Source organism: Aristolochia californica, unplaced genomic scaffold (genome assembly GCF_029961685.1).
Source record: "Aristolochia californica isolate CCGP_79_NKW_82.1479 unplaced genomic scaffold, dmAriCali1.0.hap1 SCAF_4, whole genome shotgun sequence".
Lineage (NCBI taxonomy): Eukaryota > Viridiplantae > Streptophyta > Magnoliopsida > Piperales > Aristolochiaceae > Aristolochia > Aristolochia californica.
In genome coordinates, this window is record NW_027182103.1 from 45,704,227 (window position 1) to 45,728,406 (window position 24,180).

The following is a 24,180-nucleotide window of genomic DNA, read 5'->3' on the forward strand; positions in this document are numbered from 1 at the left end:
ACATGTTGACTATTTAGAACCCATGATGGAGGGAATGACAGAGTTCCATCTTCAAACCATTCTTCAATGCCTTCCCTTCTCTTTACGAAGTCATAATACCGGGTCATTCGAGCTTGTTTGAACCATGTTGAATCCAATTCAATTCCTCAAGCCTTTTGGCTTTTCTACAATGTAAGACTTTCTTATGAAGCAATCAATGAGTAGTTACGTTCTATTCAAGCAAGTGGATTTTTGCCTTTTTTATCTTCTCATTGTGCGTGTTTCGTTGGAAACCATTTGGTGAGCTGAGCGGGAATGCGAGTCTAGAGATTATGAGGAGGACCACTCTACCTCTCTTTCAAGCTCCTCTCCTTGAGAATACCCTAGTGTCATCCATGGAGTCGACAAAGCCACCTCTGAGCTTGGGTAGGTCATTGCTCGTGCCAAGTGTGCAAGAGCTGGTGGCCAAACAGCCCATGAGAACCATCCCACCTCGGTACGTTCAGCCGCAACTGGAGCCTACGATCATCAGCTCAGCAGATGCTTCTCAAATGGAGATTCCTGTGATCGACTTCCGTAAGTTCTATCTTGAAGAATCCATGGCATCCGAATTGCAGAAACTTCACTTGGCTTGCAGAGACTGGGGTTTCTTCCAGGTACGTAGTATTCGCCACCAACAATCCCTCTCTCTCTCTCTCTCTCTCTCTCTCTCTCTCTCCCCCCTTAGTCCCATACGAAGATTTTTAACTAACAGAAAGGTGCAACACCGATTCGTTACAGCTGAAATCGACCAAAAGAACAAAAACCATTAGTTAGCACTGACTTCTGAGAAAGAAGAATGGTCACTTCGTTGGAGGATCTCACTTGGAAGATATCCCCAAGACCATCGCTTCCTTCCGTAGCTAGATGAGAGGCAATCGGTATTTTTCAGAATTAATGGCATCTGAATCCGGCTCAGTAAAATGGATTACAGACTTCGACCTGCCCTTTCTTCTCCTTATTCATGGGCATTGTACGCCATCCTTGTGGCTCCAATGGTTACAGTGGAGCAAATAGCCATAAACTTGTCCCCAATATTGCACCCACCATTGATTGACAAATTGAACTCAGTGACTTGTTTTAAATCATATAATATTGGTTGCAATAGCTGTCTAAAGTCTTCAAAACCACGTCTTGAATCACCAGCCACTACCCTCTCATATGTCAGAATAGCAATCAATGGCCTTAGACTGCAACCAAAGAAATATTTCAGTCAAATATCATATTGAACATAAATAAAACTATTAACATAGGTTTCTTATGCACTAATTTTCCAGCTTGTGAATCACGGAGTAAGCCCTTCATTAGTTGAGAAAATTAAGGGGGAGATTCAGCAATTATTCGGGCTTCCTATGGAGGAAAAAAAGAGGTATTGGCGACAACCAGGTGAATTGGAGGGATTTGGGCAAGCCTTCGTAGTATCTGAGGAGCAAAAGCTCGATTGGAGTGACATTTTCTCCCTCACTACTCTTCCTTCTGAACAAATAAAATCCCGTTTATATGACAATCTACCTCCTTCTTTCAGGTATTAATTTCCATATGCTCCCGTATTCATACCTCGGCTCAAAACAATTCTCTTTTAATTATAACTTCAAAAAACAGCCTTTTTCTTTTTGTGGTTCGAACCTTTGATTTCAGTATATACATCTTACAGTATCGAGAGGTTTAATTACCTCTTGTTTGCTTACAGAGAGACAATGGAAGCTTACTCACTGGAGCAGGAGAAGCTCACCAAGGAGCTGCTGGCACTAATTGGCCAAGGCTTTGGGAATCGAGGAAGAAGAGGTGGTGGAGGTATTTGAAGGAGGACTGCAAGCAGTGAGGTTAAACTATTACCCTCCATGTCCTCAACCAGAAGAGGCCATCGGACTCTCACCTCATTCTGACGCTTCCGGTCTCACCCTTGTTCTCCAAGTTAACGAGGTGGACGGCCTTCAGATACGGAAAGACGGGACGTGGGTTCCAGTTAAACCCCTCCCAGATGCTTTCATTGTCAACATAGGGGATGCCTTGGAGTGTTGTACAACTGTTTTTTTAAAGGAATTTCGCGGAAATCTTCTCCGTGTCTGCTATTTCTTTCTGCAAAGAGATGCACGAGCATTAACTTTCAACACTCTTTGTCGTACCAGATCGTTACCAATGGAATTTATCCTAGTATCGAACACAGAGCGGTAGTAAATTCATCGAAGGAGAGACTCTCTGTCGCAACATTCAATAGTCCCAAGTTGAGAGGTGAGGTCGGGCCTACGCGCAGCTTGATCACTGTGGAGAAGCCGGCCAAGTTCAAGAGAATAGAGACGGAGACGTACTTGAAAGAATTTTTCACACGAAAATTCGAGGGTAAATCTAACCTGGATTACCTGAGGGTGGAGGAAGTCGTTGATGCTATCTGAGAACTGGATCATCCATTGATATGTACCTGCTCAGGCATCGGTACAGACACGTCTATGAATATGTTAATGTATAGTCTTTGAGTTGGTTCTTTTGCTTGCGTACAGGACAAAAGGAGAGCTTCATCTAATGCTTTTGAAAATTAAACCATTTGAAGTAGTTTGCAATTCTACAACGAACCCGATTTCCAAGCCATAATTACAGGTGCAAGCAACTAATAACCAAGAACTATGAAGGGAAAAATGCTCTGCGGAGTTCTTCCATGTCATTGGTGACTAAAATAAGGAAAGCTTACAGGAGAAGTAAAAAAGCAGCGTTGTTCCTTGCTTTGCTTGTGGATTTTCCTTCACCTCCCCTTCTCTTTAAACTTTATGATATCCCTTCAATGAAATAACAAACCCAATAGAAAGCTCCTCGCTCGTTTTCCGTCATGGTGCAAAAACCGCAAAACCTGCAAAACCCAATATGAAAGACCGAAAACAGAGATCTTAGGCTCAAGTCTCACAAGGGATAAATGGGTGTATCATGAATGCGTAATCCAAAAAAATATACTAACCATGAGCCTAGAGCTTCTTTTCTTGTATTACCCAATGGACCGATTGAATCCAACCCAGCACCTGCCTAGCCCTTTGAGCAATGTGCATCGGTTCCACGTTGAGTGCAGTGGTTATAACCTACACTACTGAGGAATTCTCTGATTTCCCTGGCACTACTGTTACTGGCTTGAAGCAATCTTTCATCTTCTTCGTAGATAATATAAGGGGCTTCACTTCCCTTTCTTGTCAAAAGCTTTGTGGCTCCTTTGAGCACATGATGTTCCCAACCCTGAACGTCTATCTTAAGCAAGATTACAGGTACAGACTCTGGAATCACTTCATCCAACGGAATGCCCTTAACATCCATGGCAATCGCTTTATTGGACTGGAAGGCTAATCTTGCTCCCTCTTTTGAAATAGCAGTGTTGTCAAGTCGACCCTCTAACTGATTCATCGAACAATAACAAAACATCAGCGAAACAGCTAGACCTACGATGGGAACTAAGGTGGTAAAAGAAACTGAATATTTCAACAAGATAGGAACTAAGGTCAAGAATTTGCAATCTTATTAGTAAAATAATAACTGTGATACAGGTTGCTTAGCAGTAGAACAACTCAAGGTGTTTAGAGGAAGTCTTAAACCACAATGGCCTCCTCCAGTCAGAGTCAGTTATTGCTAGAAATTGGTTTTTAGTTGTTACTCACCCGTAGGAAATTGATCAACTAACAGCTCATAGAACCTGGAAACCTTCCTTTTGCAGAAAGCCTATAGTTCTGTTCATCACCATTACTACATCTTTTATCATATTGAATTTGGCATTTTTTTAAGATGCAAATCCTCATGATCTCGGAAGAATCATACCCATCAAAATGAAAACCAGTTGCATTAATAAAAGGAAGAAAAAACTACCTTATAAATAGTGATATTTCCGAGCTGATCTGATGCCGCAGCAGCAAACAGAGTAACAAGTGAACCTGCTCTGTTCAAGAAAACCCCATCGCAAATCCTCTGCAAATTCTCAAATACAGGCTCAAAAGCGAGAACCCGGAACCCAACAGCCGCTGCAGCAAAGGTGGCCATCCCCACATTGGCTCCGACGTCGACAAAGACTCCCTCTCTTCCAAGGCTTCTCATCCTCTCTAGTACCTCCTGAACTGAGACAGAAATATCAGGTTTGCGAAACCGCTTTCCTTTGAGCATCCGCTGGATGTTCTTATGGGGTTTGTCGGGGGTCCCCAGATCGGCGAGAGAGTACAAGAAGGGATACTTGACGCCTTCAACTAGATTGGCAAACACGCGCGAGGCTTGACGGCATTTGAAGCAATCGAAGGGGACAATGGGAGAGGATGGGATAAAATTTGAAGTCTTGACAGACGGAATTGAAAGATTAGGGGTTGGATTTGATGATTTGAAAAGTAAGAAGAGGAGTAGAAGGGAGACGGGAAGGATAAACAGAAACTTTTGTGGGGAAAAGAGAGATGAAGGTCTTTCTTGTTTCCAGGCGTTGGCCATGGAAGCCGAGGGGAACACTGATTCTGGTGGTACCTCAAAAGAAAATACCAGCTTAATCGGGGAGCGTCTGTCGAGCCTTCGTGTCGGGACGGACAACGATTGTCACGGCGGCGAACTCTCGGCACAGTCGATGCCGGGTGACAGTGAGAGCGGCGCAGTTCCGTCGGTGATCGAGGGGTTGGTGGTGTCGAGCTGCGCCGGCCTGTCCCTGGAGGAGGAAGGTCTGTCGAGGCGGAAAGGATACGCCGGTGATAGGGAGCGGCGACGCGGGAAACAGGCGGAAAGCCGGGGGCCGTCGCGTCGGGACGGAATCAGAGTGGCGGCGACAATGCCGGTGCGCAGAGGTGAGTAGCAGCGAAGCAGAGCTGCGATGCGCGCAGAAGAGATCGACGGGAAGCTTCTCGTCGGTAAATATGGCGATCAGAGAAACAGGAAATCAACCCGCTCTCTGGCACCATGTAAAGCTTTAAGAAAAACTTTTTATACACCGCGATCAATAACTAAGATTACATTGAGAAAATATACACAAAATTGAAAACAGAAAATGCTATTTCTGGCTCGGTGATCCGTCTGTTCCGGCTGTAGTTCACAACAGCTACCTTCTCTCGTTTCGGTTCCACGAAACTACCCTCAGCTAAAGCACAGCCTGGAGAGTGGAGACGTTATATGCGCTCGGTCTGTGACCCATCTAAGGAAGGCGCATATCTGAAATGGGTAATGTTCATGCATAAATTCATCTACTACACAAACCTACTTCAAAAGGAACAATTTAACTATCAAAATTCATCCGATCTTCTTCCTCTCCAACTCCAGTAACTGGCTTCAGAACTAATTATCAGGATCAAAACTATCCATTAATCTAGGATGAGATGAACTACATTAATCTAGTCGAGCCATTTGATAATAAACACGAGAATAAAGAGACTTAAAAATATTTTCTTTTTAGTTTTTTTAATTAAATTATCAATATATAATAATTCGGGAAACTGTTCAGGAATGTATCCCAGTAGCATCGTCAATTACTTGCATCTATTCCCTAGACGATCATGGTTTCAAGTAACAGGTGCATTGATCCTCCAAAACCACTCTTTTTTTTTAAGTACCGCACGATTTTGTACAAATGGAATTGAAAGAATCAGCAGGTACACAGAAAAACAAAACTTCAGCAGAAATTAAAAAAAAAAAAAATTCTAAATAGATGAATCCATAATTGCAACTGTTGATATGTTACGCGGACCTGTGGCTTCATTCCCTGCTCCAAACACAATGTTATGGTGTTCTCAATTTCATGCATTTCCAACAATGTTGATGGAACAAAAAATTTCATTCAAGAATGCAGTTGAATGTGTGCCCAACCCTCCAGCAATTGCAGGAAACATTTCCAAATATGCTGATAACAAGAAGAAAGAATAGGGTGGATCAGAACCCAAATAAATACTGATAAATGCTAGTTATAACCTTTAACAACTAGAGCAACAAAAGCTCTCAAAGATATTACAGAAACCACTACAATCACTTGAATAGAAAAATGAACTGAGATAGAAGTATCATGACATGATTGAATATCATAACTTTGATAACTACTGGCATGGCAAACTTTAAAAGATATTTGGAAACAATATTTTTTTTGAAACTGATACTTGAAAATAATGAAACCAATGGTTCAGAAATGAAAGACCAATATGAAAATACTATGACAGCTCATATTGATCAGAACCATGTTAAATAAAATGACCATTCAGAAGAAATTTTCTAATACCAAGGAACCGGAAAATCATTCCGAAACTTCAACTCCTATAGAAAATTGGACTTACATTGTGACAATACATTATAATATTGAAACAGTCTTTTTATCAGGTGTCCATTTGAAATTATAGTAGATAAGTCTTGTTTTCCTTGTTGTTAAAGTTGTCATTGTAGCTGCGATTGCTAGTCTTCTCCATTCTCTGAGATCTCAAGTGTTCAAATCCCAGCCTTCTAACAATTTCAGCTTTAAAAGTCAAGGGCTCCACCTAATTGAACCGGACTGGTTTTCAAGTTGAACTCAATTTTTTTGGCTCTGAAACATGTCCATCGTAGAAAGAACCAGACTCAGCCCTGTTTGGTTCAACCCAGTTCAACCAGCAAGTCTAGTCCAGTTACAGCACTGGTATTTTTTTTTTAAATGATGCAGCACTGGTATTATGACATGAAAACTAAAACTTAATCAGAAGATCAGCTAGGGGTTAAACAAGTTAACAGTTCCAAAAGGCACACACATGCTATTTTCTTATTTACAGTCTGTTGATGCCCAATTATACTCGTTGACAAAAGTTACCAAATAATTTCTACAAGTCAGGAAAAATGTTAAATGATTCCTACTTCCAGATTAGGAAAGCCACACTCCCTAGGAAGGAAGCTCCATAAAAAATTCCTTCTTCTGAAGATTTTTTTGGTAATAATGAAATAGAAGCCATGACTTTAAAAATGAAATAGATGTTTGAGATTTTTTCTATCCCATGTTCAGATGGTTTGTAGTTTGGATCATCAACGGTTTAGGATTCCAATTGGTCTAGATCAAAGGTTTTAGAATTCGGCGGCCATAAGCTCAGGAGCGGCATTCATGCTCTCTCACCATATTCAAGAATGCATATCATGTTCACACCAACTAGACCACTGTGATTTTAAAGTATTCTATCCATTAAGGACTGAAGAATATCTAAATAAAAGAAGAGGATAGGAGTAATTAATTACCATAAATACTTTCCTCAGGAGACAATTGACCATTCAACTGTGCATTTAGAACATTCAACATAATTTTAGATATTATCCACAAACTATGGATGAGACTAGAAACAAAATAATGTAACTTGTGGAGACCGAAGGTTTTGGCAGGTGATTAACACAAAACAGCCACTGATCTCACCTGAAATTTAAAATTACTGCAATGGCTCCATAGAATTATGTGCATGTGCCACAGTTCAAGGAACCCTTACTTTTGACCAACTACTATGCATTTTCTTACAAGAGAGCAATAACAAACTGCTTGACGAGAACGATAACGACAAAAGAACATTCCAACGTAAAAGCATAATGAAGGAAAAGAACAGATCAAGAGACTGAATCTCATGCAAGTCCCACTACCAACTCAGTTCAATGAACAATTATAATAAAGCTTGGCTACCCAAAACAAAATAATGCTTGCATAACGAGAAGACCCTAGCCATCTCAAAATTACAATTATATGCTCTCAATGTTTTTCATAATTTAATCATCCACCAATAACATAAATGAACAACCTTTCAGAAATTCTTCCTCGGAAAGACCCAAAATCAATAAAAGTGTCTTCAATAGAACTAAGCTAGGAATCTTCACTGCAAACTTCAAGCTGACTGAAAAATTAGTTTACAAGGCAGTACTAAAAACGAAAAAAGACAACCAGACCTTCCTGGTATCGCCGTTCATATCTACTCAGGTAAGAAGAGAAAAAATCCAAATCGTAAACAGTTTCCAACTTCTTAGTCAATCTGCGCGACCTTAAAACTAAGTTACCACATGCAACATCACAACAAATAATAGGGGAAAAAAATGGCAGAGAAGAAAATTATAACAAATGCAGGAAGCCTTAGGAAAACTCGAACTTTTGCCTCCAAGGCCAGTTCAACACATAACAACAGCCTAATGGCGCCTTGACAGTGCGACGTGTGAGGGAGAAAGACAGCCGCATTTCCATCCTTCCAATAAAAACCTTAATAGAAATAAATACGTAACGAAGCAAGTTTATTTTCCTTGTCCCCGTTTCTTTCCCCTGTAAATGAGGTAACGAGCAAGAGTAGATAAGACACTACCAAGTTTTATTTCGGGTTCCTGTGCTCACCTAGTCGAGTCACGCCATCTTTCGTAAAGCAGCTGCCTTCCCCAGTGAGAAGCAGCAGGCTCAGAGAAGAAGCATCCACCATGGTCAGCAGCAACAACAAGAGGAACGTATCGGGCTGGGGACATAGAAGGGGCAACAGAAATCCCCCAACCCTAATTTCTCCGCCTACCCTTTCCCCTCTCCAGTCTCCTCGTCTTTTTAACAAGTGCAGAGACAGAAGAAAGTTGTTTTCTTTTGAGAGAGGCACTCTCAACGTCTGTGACTGAGAAGCGGGGTAATGTGTGCGCGCTGCCACGGCTGCTGCGATTACGGTTTTTAAGGGTAAATGGTTTTGGGGAAAAGCGGGGCAGTTCTTCCTTTTAGCGGAAAGGGATAGCGCGAATCCAGAGACGGAAAGAGAAAGAGAGGAGGGGCGACGGAGTTTGGACTTAGAGCCGGATTTTCGCATCAATTAAAGGAGAAATTTGAAGCAGGCCCCCGCGCGTTCGACTTTGGAAGCGGCGTCTTTGATTTCAGGGGGCCATTTTTGTCGTTCTCGACAGCTTCTTGTTTCGTGTTTAACACCAAAGTCATTATTAACCAGACGAGCCAGACAGCCCAGGAGTGAATCTGCTTTTTCATTTTTAGTTTTTATACCCTGAAACCAGAGGGAGAGCTGCCATCTCCTGGTCGGCTAGAGGGGGAGCTCTCTCCCAACAAGCTTTGCCAGCTTCATTCGAAATGATGTGATTGTGATCTCTTTCGAGAATCGGTGTTCGAACTGGGGCGCTCTAGCCACCACCTGTTTACATGATAGCTCAGATTTATAGCCACTAGAACGGGAGATAAAACAAATGAAAGTAATCTTAACGAATGTTAACAGAAAGAGAGAAGGAAGGATTACTCCAACAAAATTTTACGTGTGCATGCGCCACAAATCCAAGATGGCGTGTGTTAAAATTGTAAAATTTCCCTTGTCGGAAATGCTTTTTAAGGCTCTAACCCATGTCCAAACACTTGACCTCACCCACCCAGAACTAGAGTCTTGATTCTTGACCACCACCCAATTTCACGTGGTCTGAAAGCGACCCTGGAAATCGACACAAACCGGCGCACAGGCGTCGATCCCACCCATTGAAGCCTGTTCTCTTTGCAAGGAAGGTGAGAAGACAGCAGCCTTCGTCCCCGAAGCATTTCTTTGGAGCAAAGACAAAACAAAAAAGGGTAAATCCGTTACGGTGCTACTACTCGACGTTAACTTTGGTCATTGTCTGTACTGAATGCCCCTTTGGCTCCACATATATGAACGTTGCCCTTGTCTTTCTCATCTTCTGTATAAGCTGGCTCTCGCATGACGCTCCGAGATTTCTCATTCCAGCGCCTCGCAGCAGACAGTCGGTGACTGATTAACATTTATTTGGAATGAAAGACTAGGATACGAGTTCATTTAATAGGAACCGGGCAGACGGCTGCTTTGAGGCGCTAAGTACAAAATACTCGACAGGAATGCTCTCCAACGGCCTGAAATATATTAAGTTCACAAGAAACCAATTTAATGCTTGTGGCTGTAATCTGATTTGCATTTAGTAGATAAGATCATTGCCCGTGATTTCTTCCTCTTGTTTAAAACGGTGTCAATTGCAACGGCTACCGCGGCGGGTCCCAAGATTCCGCAGATGCATACATCCCAACCGGCGGTGACATCACGGAGACTTCACTCCTCCACAAGTACAGGCCTGGTTCTAAGTACAAACTGGAATTCCTCGACCGTGTGTGCTCCCTTCCTTTCTCTATATATTTGCAACTTTTTATTCTATTATACTATTAGCTTACTAGTGCAACTCAGTTGCTCTGCTGACTTTGACGTAAAAAATAAATGGAAACGTTGAGAAGTTTGCAGGATAAGTGCAACATTTCGCCTCAAGCAGCTGTATTGGTGTTCGTTTGTGCAGTTATCGTTGTCGTGGGACTTTGCGCCACCTCTATGCTTAGGAAGAAGAGGGCTTCCGGGGAACAAATTGTTGGGGAGGGTAGCACGGGCGTGACGGAGGAGAAGTTCCTAGTGCAGAGGATTTCTGCCTGTGGTGCAGTGAAGAGAGCTTTGATAGGTTCGATGCGTTGGAGCAGAGGGAGCAAGTGGGAAGAATCAGAGCGAGAGCGGGAGACTCTGCGGGAAATAGCACTACTGGAGTTGCATGCGGAGAGCGGAGGCAGATTTGGGAGCACATTATCGCCACTGTGGCAGAGGAGGATCCTGATGGGTGAGCGTTGTGAGTTGCCTCGTTTCAGCGGACTCATTCTCTATGACGAGAGAGGTCGGCCCCTTCACTCCTCCGGCGACGCGGCCCACCAGGTTTTGACTCAATTCTTCCGATTTCCGAACATATTTATTCATTTTTAAGCATTCGCCATTGATTCCCTTTAGTTCAGCAAACCGGCAGGCTGCAGCAGAGGTCTTGCTTCGTCGATATGCCACCCAGAAGAATCCTTTCTCAGAGGACCTCACTCCCCTCAAGAGTGGATATCTGTTTGTCTTATTTTGCTCCTCTTCCTTTCTCCTCAGTCCTCGGTGTTTGCTTTCAAGCCATTTTTTTAATGAAAGTTTTCATCGTTTTTCGTTTCGCTGTCTACGGCTTGAGACTATCACGGGATTCTTTCCATTTTATATACTGTCATTCAATGAAGCGGCAGGGGACGAGAGCTGCTTTTAATTTGTTTACAGCTTAAACAAAACACATGCAGTAGACCAAACGGATGATAGCTTTTATACCAATCCTCTTTCAGAGTTCAGACCAAGAAAAAACCCACTTTTCTGATCACTCTCAGAATTGAGTATTTAAAACTTTTACTGAAGCAAATTCATCTGAAAGCATCAAAACCAAGCGTTCTCACCTTTGTTTTGTCTCTCTGATGATGCAGGAAAAAGCTGCACCAGTGGTAACTACTCTAAGAGACCTACTTAGATGATGTCTGGGTTTCTCTCTCCACTCGTCATCACCTGCCTCCCACCGCATACCCTCAATTTTGCCTTTTCCATGATGAAGCGTTGATGTAAAAAAATTACAGCTTTGTTTAGAATTGAGATAAATTGGCTGAACAGTTTACCTGAAAAGAATTGTAAGGATTGACAGCACAGACATGGTGTAGGATCTTCTGGGAGAATTCAGGTCCGCATGACATATCTATGCCGCACCTAAATAAAAGTTCTGCTTTTGGTAATTAGTGATCTTCAGTTTTCTTTTTTCCTCTCGCTGGCCAAGGCGTTAAGTTGCTATTATACAACTTATGATTCAAAATTGCCTATAAGACATAGATTACGGCTATAAATGAGTCAGTTTAGATAATTGCTTGTAGAAATCCAGAACAATCAAGCTCCCAGCTTTCTTCCCAGTGAGAAAAGAAAACCACGTTTCTTTGCAGTGGATAAAATATCAGTTCAGTCGCGTTCTAGTAGGCTGATCCTTACTCATTCCCCGTTACGAATTTGCTAAATGCCAAAATGAATACAAAAAGTAGAAGCAGAAGGGGACGAAGGCGAGGAAAAGAGTAGAACAAGACAGTGACCAAAGAAAAAGGACAAAAATAAAGCCATCAGTCATCGCTTGGCTCCAAACTAGTACAACAAGAGGATAGATGGAACTCCAATAAAAAATAACAGGACAACAAGGAAAGCCTATGCAAGAACAGAGGACTCCCAAAGTTTTGAAGCAGACGAAGCCCTTTGAGATAGCACATTTTCCTAGCCAAAGATTTAAACACTAGTGAATACGACTCACATAACCCCCAGAAATTGAAGAAAATTTAGATGCCCAAAATGCAAAGCAGGCTGATACTTGTTGACTTTACATAGCCAGTGAAGCAGCATGCCTCCTGAATGGCTGTCCATGCCTAACATCTTCAAACTCACTGTATAAGCACAAAACTCATTATAATAATGGATGTCCAAGAGATAAATGAGAAAATGTTGAACAACAAATGGAAAACCAGGCCTGGCTTGTAGGACATCAAAAAGCCAACCAACAAAGACATTTATTTGGATGATACCTCAAAAGATTCAAGCTTCTGTATGATACAGCATTGAAGGCACTTACAAACAAGAAGAATAAGCATGAATGAAAAATAAAAATGACACTACACAATCATAAACATTAAAGAATTGCAGAAGGAAAACAGGAAAAAAAAACACCAGCACCTTCAGCTTGTTGCCAGGATTTTCACACTTGCTACCCTAGCAATGGCTGTCTTGCATCTCCACCATGTGTTCGGCTATAGTAGGCATACAACAATAATTGTATTGCCCTAGTACAGATCCAATACCATTTGAGACCTGGAACAAATATAAATGGGCATATCAGGGAAAGAAAACAGAAAAAATTACAAATATTTTACAGAAGGAAAACAGAAGAAAAACACCAGCACCTTCACCTCGGTTGCCAGGATTTTCACACTTGCTACCCTAGCAATGGCTGTCTTGCATCTCCACCACGTGTTCTGTTATAGTAGGCATACAACAATAATTGTATTGCCCCTAGTACACAGCCAATACCATTTGGGACCTGGAACAAATATAAATGGGCATATCAGGAAAAGAAAACAGAAACAATTACAAACATCTAAAACAGAGAAAAACAGAAGATAGAACAATGGAGTATGCTAAAAAGTTCAATTGAAAGCAGAATAAATATAGAGAAAAAGATGCTCACAAAGATGAAGGCATCGTGCTTAAGCATTCCATAGCCGAAGAAAGAAAGGCTCATCAAGAACGTCGAAAGGGAAAGATAAAATGGCATGAATTCTACACTCTTAGTCCTGATCACCAAATTCTGGAGGGAAAGGGAAGAAACAGACTATGAGGTTGGAATAGAGAAAAAATGATTGTTCATTCTCTTGCATACCAGCTGTGTCACCAAGTAGACTTACAATGATAAAGAGTGGAGATGCAAACATGCATATGAGAGAAGCAACACTCAGGTATCCAACAAACAGTTGCCGCATTGGAGGCTCAAGACAAATCAAGCTGATAATTACTATGAGAGCAAACAAGCCAAATACTGTTGCTAACAATCCCAACATTTTCATCTACAGATGAGAACAAATGGGCATCAATAATAAATATAAGCAAATAAAGAATCAAGAACAATAATTTTGAAAACCAAAAGATTGTACCCTTTTTCCTCTCTCGGCGTATATGACGAATATTATGATGTACGTTAACTGGAAAATGGCTCCAATCGAATTAACGGTTGCAACCAAGATGATGCCGGGTGATACTAGAGGAAGGCCATACCACATACAGATTAAGCAGTTAATTAGCGCATAGATGTAGGGCAGCCCTGAGAACTGTTCTGTTGATTTGTTTCTGATTATTCTTCTGAAAACGGGTCTGAAAGAAAGACAACAGTTTTGTTGAGGAACGAAGACAAATTCAGGCTACAAAACTGGAGAAACGCAAATAAGATTAGCAGTAAAACTTACAACGGTGAAACAAACAATACAAAAGCAAAGAGGTTCCCTGCAGGACAGACAAAGACCTTTTAGATTATAATCATACAGTATAAGAACTGATAACCTCTTGAGGAAAGAAATTAACCGAAATGAACCTACAGAATAATCAACCGGAATATCCCCTTCCCCCTCCTTTTTTTTTTTTCCAATAATGGTTACTGGAAACTAGAAATTTCTTTGCAGGACCTTTTGTTTAATTAATAGCTCCGAGTTTAAATTTAGATCTATGTCCGTTTCTGGTAGCTCCGGACTCGGAGATATCACAGAACGAAGCACCACAACCATTTCTCACTACAATTTGCAAGATTTCCTTTCGTTTTTGAGAGCTGAGTCGTCTAGACAGCCTATTTAACCCGCTCTTTTCAAATTATATTGGGTGGTGCCCTTTGTTTCCACAACCCTTTTTATACAAATTTCAATTAGAAATGAAAATGGATGATCAACCCAATTTTTTATCAAAGCACTGGAGAAAAAACTCCTTCCACCTGTTCTCGTCATCTAAAAACTAAAACAGAAAGTAGTGCCCCAAGAGAGGAAGCGTACCGGCGATTCCAGCTGCATTGCTTAAAGCCGAATAAGAGAACTCCAATCCCAAAGAAACCATCAAGCTATCACCCAGAAAATCTCCGTCGCAGAACTAGGAGTTAGAGAGAGTCTGACCCCAGATTTTTTTACGGCCAAGCTATCTGCCTCGTCTTCCACCTCTTTTGTTCGCCACGGGCGACTGCTCGCTGCGTACCCGTGCCGGAAGATCGGTCCGACCTGCAAGGCCACGTTTATAAAAAGCGCATATTCATAACGACGTTCAGTCTTCCTTCTGGATATGTCTCGTCGCGGAGGGTGCCGAAGCGGATCGTCTCCCCGATTCCTCGCCTTCCGGCATCGCCATGTCTGTTTTTTTCCGCTTTCGTTGGTGAGAGAGAGTTTCACGGACGGGTACTCCGTCTTGGTGAAATGGCTCAGGGCTGGACGGTCCGATGACGACCAGGAGATCCCAGGGGACAAGGGTATGTGGTGAGGATTGACGATCCAACTGGTTTTCCTTCCAAACAAGAAAAATAGAGTTGTATTTACTCGCCGTGGTAAAAATGTAAGTATTTGTAGGTAATCCAAATTCCAGTGAAAGAGACGAAAATGGTTTAGAGTGGAATGTGGATGATCAAGATTAAAATTTTCCATTTAGCAAGTATATACCATCCCACTGACGTGCGAGAGTTTGCAGGTGGACATTAACGTGAAGACGATGAAATCGTGTTTTTTTCTGAAAGGCACGAGTCGCATGGAGTGGGCCCCCCCTGCAAGATCCTTAGAATGGGTATCAGGAATAGTCAATGCTAGAGGGTGGTCTCATCTGTTGGTCGGCTGGTTAGATGTTGCACATCGAACACGTTTCTTACTATTACGGTGGCAAATCGAGGATTCAAAGATGACGTGGACATAAAAATGGTAATCACGACCTGGAAATGGAATTCTTGATGGTTAGCAAGAACCAAGCTTTATGTCACGAATATATTGATGGGCGTCCAGACAAGGGTGTCTTTTCGGCGATCAATAGAGAGATGATTTGGAAAGTGGGCTTATGGTCTCAGAAATGTGGGCCGTTCGATAAAGCGGACGCTCAAGGATCTTTTTCCGTTTTAATTAGAATTAATCGTCAACAGAAATAAAAAATAACTGAAATGATCTTATTAAAATATAATAAAATGTAATGCATTAATAATTAATAATATATTTTACCTCAATTTTATTTAAAAAATTATTAGATATTTACTTATATATATAACTATTCTCCCTATTAAAATTTATTTAAGATTGCATTATGCATCAATGATATTAATTAGAACGTACGTTAAAAAGGACATTTCTTAATTTCAGCCTTTTAAAAAAAAAAAAGGAAAAAACAAATCGTAGATTCAATGAAAGTGTAGCTGAATCTAAGAAGAATACTTGACGGTTCAGTTTTATCACTTCAATGCAACATGTCCGGCAACAATAATGGATGGAGCTGGAGATGGAGCTGGAGCTGGAGCTGGTGCCACAAGGCCAAGAATTAATATGCTCGATGATGGATTGGGACTGGTCTGCGGCACAGGTGGAACCCCGCCAGTCCCTGCGACTCTCACTCCACTCATTTACGGGGCAGTATGGCCTTCTGCCTCAAAATGTCTCTCTACCTGTAAAGAGCCGTATTCAACTCCAAACATGAAGAACCAACACCAACTACTCCCAACTGTCCAAGCCAACGACAACCAAATGGCAGAAAAACAAAAAAAAAAAAGTTGAAGAGGAAATTCAATTCAGTAGGCTCCAGAATTCTCACACTAAAACAGCATAAGATCAAAACGAAACATCTCTTAAAATCTTACTTTGAATAAAAGAGAAGAAAATAATCTTTCAACTACAGACAAATTACACTATCATCTTTTTTCCTTATATGCAATCCCAAACAAAGAGAAAACTATAATCCTACATCACAACGAACCTATTTTATTCATGCAAGCTTCCTTATTGACCTCACTGTAACAAGCTTGGTAATTGATAATCCCCAAATTTCCTTCTCATCACTTCCTGCATACCAAAGCCCATATAATATTAGTCTAAAAAAAACAAAAATATACGAGTCTTAAAAGGTGGAAAGATTAAAATTGCAAATCAAATGCATTCTTAATCCCTAGTAGACCAAGGTACTCTTGGAAAACAGGTATGCTTAAAAATACCATCTTCTTTTGAATGACAGGATTATGTAAATGTACCCTTCACTAAAAAAAAAAAAAGACTGTGAACAGCCGTGGCCAATACAACTAATGTGGTTTTAAGTACATACAACCACCAGGAAACAGAGATCACAGAGAAGATAACTCTTTAAGCAAAAGATAGCCAAATTTATATATTTAGTTCAAAGTAGAGAACTACCCAAATTCAGTTTTTTTAATACATGAAACGAATCTTTCTAGTAAGAAGCCTGGGTTAGCTTTCATAAGGGTATGGCTGATTTTATTTTATTTTTTTCTCATGGGGTAGTCGGTGCAGCGGCAATCAACTTTTCACCGGAAGGGTTAAGAATACTGAACCCAAACTAACAAACAAGACCCTGCGCTTTTCTTGGTAATCATTCCAGAAAGGAATCTTAGCCTTCATCTTTATCAACTAAGCCATTGGATAATATAAACAAAGAATTGATCCGTTTTATCTATACCTTTAAAAACTCTTAGCAGCATGTACACAAGGTCAAAAATTTGACATAGCTTGAAAAACAAAAAGGCAACCTTTGGTCTGAATTTAAATCTTTTCTTTCTTTTTAAGCTATAAAAAACAGACAATAGCAGGTCAGCAGGACAGCAACATGCAAATATTTTTGAGGCTAGCAATTATAGCCTTCATATGTTCAACATTTTCACAATGTAACATTTTTTGTTTCTCTTTCTCCTATTAAAAAAAGTTAAAAAGAAGGCAACAAAAGACAATTTAAACCGCAATAGAAACCAAAATTGGAGTTGATTCAGAATTGTCAAGCCAACCATTAAAAACAGATATACACAATGATGTAAACTAATAGGACAAATATTCAAGAAAAATTAACTGCCTACAATGGCAACAGTTGGTTAATATTTATAAAATTAATAAACAATAAAGGACAATATGAGGCGTCAATCAGCATTACACTTATTCACCTACTAATAGTAATTCTTCTACCTATATTAAACATGAAAAAAAAAATGATAGTACCTACTAATAGTAGGTGTCTAACACTCCAATCCTCTTCATGATGAGTGCCATTTTGACAAAACTCCTAAATGACCATTGGATTACAGAATATAAGCCTTTTGACCAAATTCACAAAGGAGAAATTGAGGGGAATAACACCAGAAACAAGTATGACAGACCAAAAATTCCATGAACCAGCATCCTGTGTGTATAGGGATGATCCGTTTTTTGGCCATAACACAGGAGACAAACAAGTCCACCCTTTACTTTTACACTATGTGTCTACTACTAGTAACTACACTTCTAGTATACCAGGAGACATCTCACCTACTACATGTGATAGGGGAGTAAGGGTTGCCAGTATCTTAAAAGTTGATGAAGGGTCTATAACACAAGTTTGACCACAAGAGGGAAGCTCGATTTTTGTTCTCCTCTGTCTCAGTCATTCTTTTCAATTACTTATATCTTTGTTTCACATAAATCTACAGGAACACTACTTCAGCACCCATGAAGGACTAAGGTATAAATTCTTTATTTAGATGCCAGTATTCCAGTAATGATCCAGTTTTCCAGGTCAAAGCTAAAGCAGCATTAAAATAGCACATTCCATGGCATTATCCGAACAGTATTCCTAATTTGTATCTTGGCATCAAATTTTCAGGAGCAAGAATGGCATCACATTCACAGGAGCAAGAATGGTATCACATTTGCAGGAGTAAGAATTATATCACATTTGCAGGAACAAATAACTGGTGGCATCAAGCAGAGCCAAACTCGAACTTGAGTGACCTGGGCTTAATCGAGCTTTTATGCTTAGGCTTAAGCTCCAGTTCAAGCCTATTACTGTGCTCAAGCATCATTCCAGGAGCTCAAGCTTGGCCCTTACTGCTGCTCCTTTTCTCTTAGGTTGATGGCCCAAAGGAACTTACCATCACAAGAACAGAGGAGAGGGGAGATATGGGAACGTATCATCACCAATTTCAGTGAAGATCAAAGAAGAAGAAAAAACATAAACAGACAAAAAGAGGGAGAAGCAAATGGGTAGAACAGTGACAGAGTTGAACAGTGATGAACCAGGGGAGAACTTATCCACGACGAACAACGGGAGGGTTGGACAGCTAGAACACCAAGTGAAAAATCAGAAGAGAAAAAATTCTTGAAAATCTTGCATCCGACATCCCATTGACAAACAGCTAGAGAGAGAGAGAGAACCACTTCTGAAACTTGAGACAGAGAAATGGCTACAGCTTCTAAAACGCTGCGAGAGAGAAGGTTGCAGCTTCTAAAATGCTAAGAGAGAGCAATATTTGCAACAAACAAGGGGATTTAATGTGAGTAAGAAAATAAAAAATAGCTGCATCATTTAATGTTAGTGAGATATTTGGCAGGAGAAAGTTATAAAAAATAGTTGAAACGAGTCAGGGGGGATTTAATGCATGTATAACTTGGAATTTGAAATTTGAATAAGTATTGGCTAGCTCTTATATTGTTACAAAAGTTTAATGAGTGGGCTTGCAAGCTTTTGAGCCAATCTTAATCATGTTTCAGCTTAGCTCATTTCAGCAAACAAGCTTGACTCCAAGCTTGAGTTTGATAGAAACCAAGCCAAATCGAGCTTCGACTGAACCGAGCCTAACCTGCTCATGAGCTTGCTCAACTTGGTGCCACTCCTAGCGAGAATGGGATCACAAACAATTTAGCTCAAGAGTAGACCTTGCTATCAGGCTGTCAGCTCCTCCATTCACTGCATGAGTCTTGTTATGTTGGTTCTGTAGAAGTCCTTTTTTTAGTTTTTGTTAGTTGAACTGAGCCTAACCTGCTCATGAGCTTGCTCGACTTGGTGCCACTCCTAGCGAGAATGGGATCACAAACAATTTAGCTCAGGAGTAGACCTTGCTATCAGGCTGTCAGCTCCTCCATTCACTGCATAAGTCTAGTTATGTTGGTTCTGTAGCAGTCCTTTTTTTAGTCTTTGTTAGTTCCTCGGTGAAACATTTTATTTGAAGTGTTTTTGCAATCAGTTTTGCTTTGTACTCTTCTCCTTCAATATATTTTAATGGAATCCTCTATGTTATTCTTATAAGAGAATTTTTTTTCAAAAGAATCTGAATCTCTCATATAAGAAGGATGATCCAAAGCGCCTAAGTGAAAGGTCTAGAACTGATTTGCACCATGAAGAGCATCAAACCAATGGATATCAGAGGCCTAGCTTTCAACTGCTCAAGAATAAAAGCTAGGTTATGGTGCCATTTCACCTTGTATTCAAATGTGTCAGTAAATGCTTGCATATCCTCATAAACTCACAAGGCACAATGATTCCACAAACTACACTGGGAGAAAAAAGAAAAATACAAAATTGGCAGAACTGATTGAAACGCAACCTACCAATGTTTATTAAAATTTGTTATGTCAACTTTGATGCAGAAGATACGACAAGGAAAAGAAACCAACACTCTGTGAAACAAATTGTAGTTCACATGTACTTAATATCTAAAGCTAAAAAGAATTAGCATATTTCTGTCTAGGCTAAGTTGTGGCAATCAACTATAGAGTTCTTTGATACAAAGTAATAGAAAACTTGACAATATAATCAAATGACAATGTGAGCCCAAGTGACCGCATAATGCAGAAAAAATATATATATGTGAAATGCCACGCAAACTTTTGCAGCCACATAATTCAACTGAAACGCTTGAAAACAACAGATTTACTTATATGATTTACACAAGACACCAAAAAAACAAGAAAAATCGCAAGCAACAACATAGCATAACCAATTCAGATTAAGCTTCCAAATAAAGATGCTTAAAATCAACCAAACACTATGTCCCTGATCAACCAAGTGTGAGTTAACCAACTTCGAGAAGACACTGATACACCCCATATGATGCTGGACAAATTTGGAATAGTGTGTACGAGTATCAACAAAGGATAATGATGCACTTGTTTAATAGAAAATTAGTTCACCATTGATAACATGAGCATGCGATGTGCCCTTTCATGAAGAAAATGAAACCACTGTCAAAATAATTTCATTGAAGAGAACAAGTACAAAGAATAAAAAAAATATTGAAGAAGAAAAATCAAAATCGTTTCTCATAGATGTTTATATATTTAGGTACCTTTACCTGTTATTATCTATTGGAGCTTCCTACAAGTTCAAACAACCCGCAACAACTCTTCCAAGAAGTTGCACGCACTGGTAGTGAAGCCAAACCTATCTGTTGTTTCCACACGATTTTATCAGCACAACCAATAATATAGCCAATGACCAATTTAATCAAGATATATAGGGAAACAAAAACTGGAATTCATCTCACTCACAAACCTCATTAACCGAGTTCTCACGGTTCCCTGTTTCAGGGAAATCAGCATCTGCTCTCGGCTTCTCACTGGGGATCTCTTCGGCTGCTGAACTAGTTTTATCCTCGTGTTCCTCCCCTGAAGGAACTGCTCTCTCAGATTCGATGACTGAAGTCACGACCTCCTCAGTGACTTTCAAAGTAGACGGAGCTGCTTCCCCAGATTCTGGAATAGAAGTCACGACCTCCTCGACGACTTTCAAAGTAGACGGAGCTGCTTCCCCAGATTCTGGAATAGAAGTCACGACCTCTTCAGGTTTCTTGACAATAGAATCGCCCGAACCATCAGGTTCTATTATTGTAGCTGAAGTCACCGCCTCAGGTACTAATACAACCGAAGTCACCGATAGTTGCGAAGAAGAATGAACTTGCTCTGAGGGATCAGCCGTTTTACCGGCAACCACAGAGTGATCCACAGGCCCTTCCAAATCGCCCTCCGCGGTCGCAATTTGGGCAGATCGTGATTCTTCATCTGAACTACTCCCAGAAGAGCTCCCATCATCACCTTCTATTACCTTGACATACTCAACTCTAACATCTCCCGAAGCCTCCGTTACAGAAGGCTGGTTCTCTGCTTGCTCGACGGGCTTCGCGAAATCAATATTTCCTGATTCACCTTCCATTGGAATATCCGCACCGCCCGACCACGAAGAATCATCCCTATCCCCAGTTGCCGAGGGCTCCCTTGATGAGGGAGAAGAAAGGTCCCCAGTTTCGCTGTCTTTCTCATCATGGCTGATGTGATTGTGCTCGTCACGTCCACCAACACCATTACCTTCTCAAACGGAATAGAGAAACCAGAGACATCAATAATTTAGAATCCAAGACAGATAGAAATGGATACCATCGAAGAGCTTAAAAAATGAAAGATAGGAGAAAAAGACCCGAGACCCACAATAAGGAAAGGAAGATGGGATGGAAGGTGGGTACCTTGAGAGTTGGTTGGGGCATCCACATGAGCTGTTTTCTTTCCCTTCTTTCGCTTGGCAGCCTTTCTCTTCTGCGAGTTGGATGGCATGATTGTCGATTGATTCAGGTACTGCAACACTATCCGGCCCCAAAGAGATTTGCACCGTCTCTGTCTATATTCCTTCCGTCCCTTGCTTGTTGGATCAAAAAGAAAAATATGCTGCTGCGTAATGGTAAATAGGGTGCTCTGGGTTTTTCCTATTTTTGTATGAAAAGGTTTCACTAAAAAAGATGAAGAACAGTGCGAAAATTTATTTATTTATGGATTGGAATTCTGGTGGATGGATTTGAAATAAACGATGGGAAATTGTCTGGAGAATGAGAGGCGGGAGATTAGAAAAAGGCCCCAGGAAGAAAAACGAAAGGCGACGGTCGTGGCCTGATATGACTCATGACCCTTTTACGCCGCTCGGTTTTCCCCTTCCACTCTATCAATTAATTCACGGTAAACCTCGGACAATCCACCATAAAATTAACCCCCACACCGCCCACACCTTCTTCATATTCACCAATATACCCCCCCCCCCCCATTAAAGCTCGCAAAAGCTTACTACTTCGTCTACGTGATTGTGTAATTTCAGAAGCCTGGCTGGCTGGCTTTTCCCATTCTGAATTAAAAAATTTCATCAAGTTAACTTAGTTTTCAAAAATCGTGCCTTATTCGGTTTCAGAAAGAGGGGTTCTGGACGTGTCTGTTTCGTGGCATTTCATCGGTTACCGATATTTTGTTTGTGTTCCAGCGATTCCATTTCTCAAGTCCCGGTGGCGGAGGAGAGAGGAAGAACCAGAAGATTAAAGAATTTATGATGTCGTAAAAAATGGGTAGGATTAGTTAACTATCCCCGAGAAGCAAGGGCGACCGCGCGAGCTTTAGAGATGCAGGCGGTGAGCTTCATCATTTTCTCCGAAATTCAAGCACGTAAAATTGAATGTAAAATTAGGTGAAGATTAAGTAATAAAATTAGGGTTCTTTCGCAATTTACACCAAACGGATTAAGACCATTAATAGTTATTTTGAATTTAGAAATAAATACATAAACAGGATTTGAATGTCGGCAAGAGCCCACAGTGTTTGATTACGTCATAGACGTCTGCTTTTGCCGCCTTAAAAGGGCAGCCCATATTTATGACGGGCTCTTTCTCTGTAACGGACGGTTTATCCTATCATGGGCCCCCCTTGAAGGCGCATATAATTATTATATATTTTTTATGTTTTTATTTGAAAAATAGATGACGTCATAAATATTATGAGTAAAAATCATAAGCCTCTATTAATGACCATGATCGATTAGAAGACAAATTAGGCACTCAAAAATCTTGACCATTTTAGACCATAATCATTGGTACAACAAATCAAAGTTGAAGAAAAAGGGCTCTTCAATCCAAGGGTCACATGAACTCATTTGACACCTGTGGCACCAACCTTATCTTATGCCCTGACTCACCCTCCATGGATGAACCATCTAGGGCATTGGATTCTCACCAATGTTTGCGTGGGTGCTGTTTTTCCCCACCAATGCATTGTTGATTTTTAGTATTCTATAAATTTAGCTCACGGAGAAAAAGGGAGAGAAACCCATTAGGAGAAAACTGGAGAAAAAAGGTTATAGAATTGATTTTTACTTACCCTCTCCCTAAAATTTTATTTATAGATTTATGAAACTATAATATTATAATAATACCCTAAACTTAGGGTTTAGGGTTTTAACTCTGAAACTTTAACATAATTACATCAATGTCATGTCTCTATTAAATGACCCTTTATTTACCATCCCGCCATCAAGGAATATGGACATATGGACCTTCTCTTTGATCTATGGGCCTAAGCCCGTCTTCAATCTCTTAGATGTATACGTCTTCCTTGGTCTTATAGGTTTGGACCCATCTTCTTATACACTTTCATATATGGGTCTTCCTTGGTTGTGTGGGCTTGAGCCTTGTCTTCCAATATGCATCATTCCCAAGTGGGAAAATTTTAAGCATTATAGGTTACAATTAGGGGTGGCATCAAGCCGAGCCGAGCCCGAACCTGCCTATGTTAGAGTCAAGCTTGATTTAAATATTTCGAGTTTAGCCTCATCTCGAGCCTAAAATTGTTGTCGAGCTCGAGCCCACCGAGTTCGAGCCAAACTCGAGCCTCAACATACATTTAAAACTTTTCAAAAAAATATATATAAAATTATGCATACATTTAACATAAAATTGGGCATGACCTTTACATAAAATTGGGCATAACCTTTACTTAAAATTAAGCATTATCTATATATATATATATATATATATATATATATATATAATACCTGTATAAAATTCGACATGACGTCTATTTAAAATTGGGCATAATCA

At 40.5% G+C, this 24,180-nt stretch overlaps 4 protein-coding genes, 1 long non-coding RNA gene and 1 pseudogene across 7 annotated transcripts; 2 read left to right on the forward strand and 4 right to left on the reverse strand.

Annotated features, from left to right (window-relative positions):
• The first annotated feature begins 374 nt into the window (after positions 1-374).
• LOC137963458 (protein SRG1-like) lies at positions 375-2,411 on the forward strand (annotated as a pseudogene).
• A 119-nt stretch (positions 2,412-2,530) lies between these two features.
• On the reverse strand, positions 2,531-5,066 carry LOC137963847 (uncharacterized). The gene is made up of 3 exons (XM_068811064.1): positions 3,856-5,066; positions 2,966-3,390; positions 2,531-2,860 (listed from the first exon to the last, which is right to left on the reverse strand). Exons 1-2 carry the CDS (start codon positions 4,456-4,458, stop codon positions 3,031-3,033), a joined length of 963 nt encoding a protein of 320 aa, XP_068667165.1. The 5' UTR covers positions 4,459-5,066; the 3' UTR covers positions 2,531-2,860; positions 2,966-3,030.
• A 460-nt stretch (positions 5,067-5,526) lies between these two features.
• Positions 5,527-8,848, reverse strand: LOC137963960 (uncharacterized). Its single transcript, XR_011115266.1, has 2 exons — positions 8,315-8,848; positions 5,527-5,848 (listed from the first exon to the last, which is right to left on the reverse strand). It is a non-coding gene; the product is annotated as an uncharacterized lncRNA (long non-coding RNA).
• Positions 8,849-10,140: 1,292 nt separating this feature from the next.
• Positions 10,141-11,491, forward strand: LOC137964052 (uncharacterized). Its single transcript, XM_068811319.1, has 2 exons — positions 10,141-10,646; positions 11,213-11,491. The coding sequence occupies exons 1-2, from the start codon at positions 10,170-10,172 to the stop codon at positions 11,258-11,260; spliced, it is 525 nt and encodes a 174-aa protein (XP_068667420.1). The 5' UTR covers positions 10,141-10,169; the 3' UTR covers positions 11,261-11,491.
• Positions 11,492-12,177: 686 nt separating this feature from the next.
• Positions 12,178-14,699, reverse strand: LOC137963594 (bidirectional sugar transporter SWEET2a). Of its 2 annotated transcripts, none has more exons than XM_068810731.1 (7): positions 14,342-14,699; positions 13,769-13,805; positions 13,460-13,676; positions 13,214-13,372; positions 12,997-13,116; positions 12,719-12,849; positions 12,178-12,620 (listed from the first exon to the last, which is right to left on the reverse strand). In XM_068810731.1, the coding sequence occupies exons 1-6, from the start codon at positions 14,400-14,402 to the stop codon at positions 12,745-12,747; spliced, it is 699 nt and encodes a 232-aa protein (XP_068666832.1). In that variant the 5' UTR covers positions 14,403-14,699; the 3' UTR covers positions 12,178-12,620; positions 12,719-12,744. The 2 variants fall into 2 exon arrangements, with proteins under 2 accessions (XP_068666832.1, XP_068666831.1); XM_068810730.1 differs by having other exon boundaries at positions 12,179-12,620; positions 12,713-12,849.
• Positions 14,700-15,737: 1,038 nt separating this feature from the next.
• Positions 15,738-22,126, reverse strand: LOC137962920 (lisH domain-containing protein C1711.05-like). 2 transcript variants are annotated; one of them, XR_011115184.1, is made up of 5 exons: positions 21,796-22,126; positions 20,832-21,640; positions 20,632-20,724; positions 16,281-16,366; positions 15,738-16,028 (listed from the first exon to the last, which is right to left on the reverse strand). XR_011115184.1 is itself a non-coding variant. In XM_068810054.1 (4 exons), exons 1-3 carry the CDS (start codon positions 21,881-21,883, stop codon positions 20,638-20,640), a joined length of 984 nt encoding a protein of 327 aa, XP_068666155.1. In that variant the 5' UTR covers positions 21,884-22,126; the 3' UTR covers positions 16,102-16,366; positions 20,632-20,637. The 2 variants fall into 2 exon arrangements, 1 of the variants encoding a protein (XP_068666155.1); XM_068810054.1 differs by lacking the exon at positions 15,738-16,028 and having other exon boundaries at positions 16,102-16,366.
• Positions 22,127-24,180: the final 2,054 nt, after the last annotated feature.

Excerpts from the sequence above, each read along its gene's own strand:
- LOC137963847 (XM_068811064.1), bottom strand. The coding sequence starts at position 4,458 with ATGGCCAACGCCTGGAAACAAGAAAGACCTTCATCTCTCTTTTCCCCA. Across the intron at positions 3,391-3,855 it reads GAAATATCACTATTTATAAG|TTAGAGGGTCGACTTGACAA; the intron begins GTAGTTTTTTCT and ends TCGATGAATCAG.
- LOC137964052 (XM_068811319.1), top strand. The coding sequence starts at position 10,170 with ATGGAAACGTTGAGAAGTTTGCAGGATAAGTGCAACATTTCGCCTCAA. Across the intron at positions 10,647-11,212 it reads CCGGCGACGCGGCCCACCAG|GAAAAAGCTGCACCAGTGGT; the intron begins GTTTTGACTCAA and ends CTGATGATGCAG.
- LOC137963594 (XM_068810731.1), bottom strand. The coding sequence starts at position 14,402 with ATGGTTTCTTTGGGATTGGAGTTCTCTTATTCGGCTTTAAGCAATGCA. Across the intron at positions 13,806-14,341 it reads CAATGCAGCTGGAATCGCCG|GGAACCTCTTTGCTTTTGTA; the intron begins GTACGCTTCCTC and ends TCTGTCCTGCAG. Across the intron at positions 13,373-13,459 it reads ACGCCGAGAGAGGAAAAAGG|ATGAAAATGTTGGGATTGTT; the intron begins GTACAATCTTTT and ends TCTCATCTGTAG.
- LOC137962920 (XM_068810054.1), bottom strand. The coding sequence starts at position 21,883 with ATGCCATCCAACTCGCAGAAGAGAAAGGCTGCCAAGCGAAAGAAGGGA. Across the intron at positions 21,641-21,795 it reads TGCCCCAACCAACTCTCAAG|GTAATGGTGTTGGTGGACGT; the intron begins GTACCCACCTTC and ends CCGTTTGAGAAG. Across the intron at positions 20,725-20,831 it reads GTGAGAACTCGGTTAATGAG|ATAGGTTTGGCTTCACTACC; the intron begins GTTTGTGAGTGA and ends TGGAAACAACAG.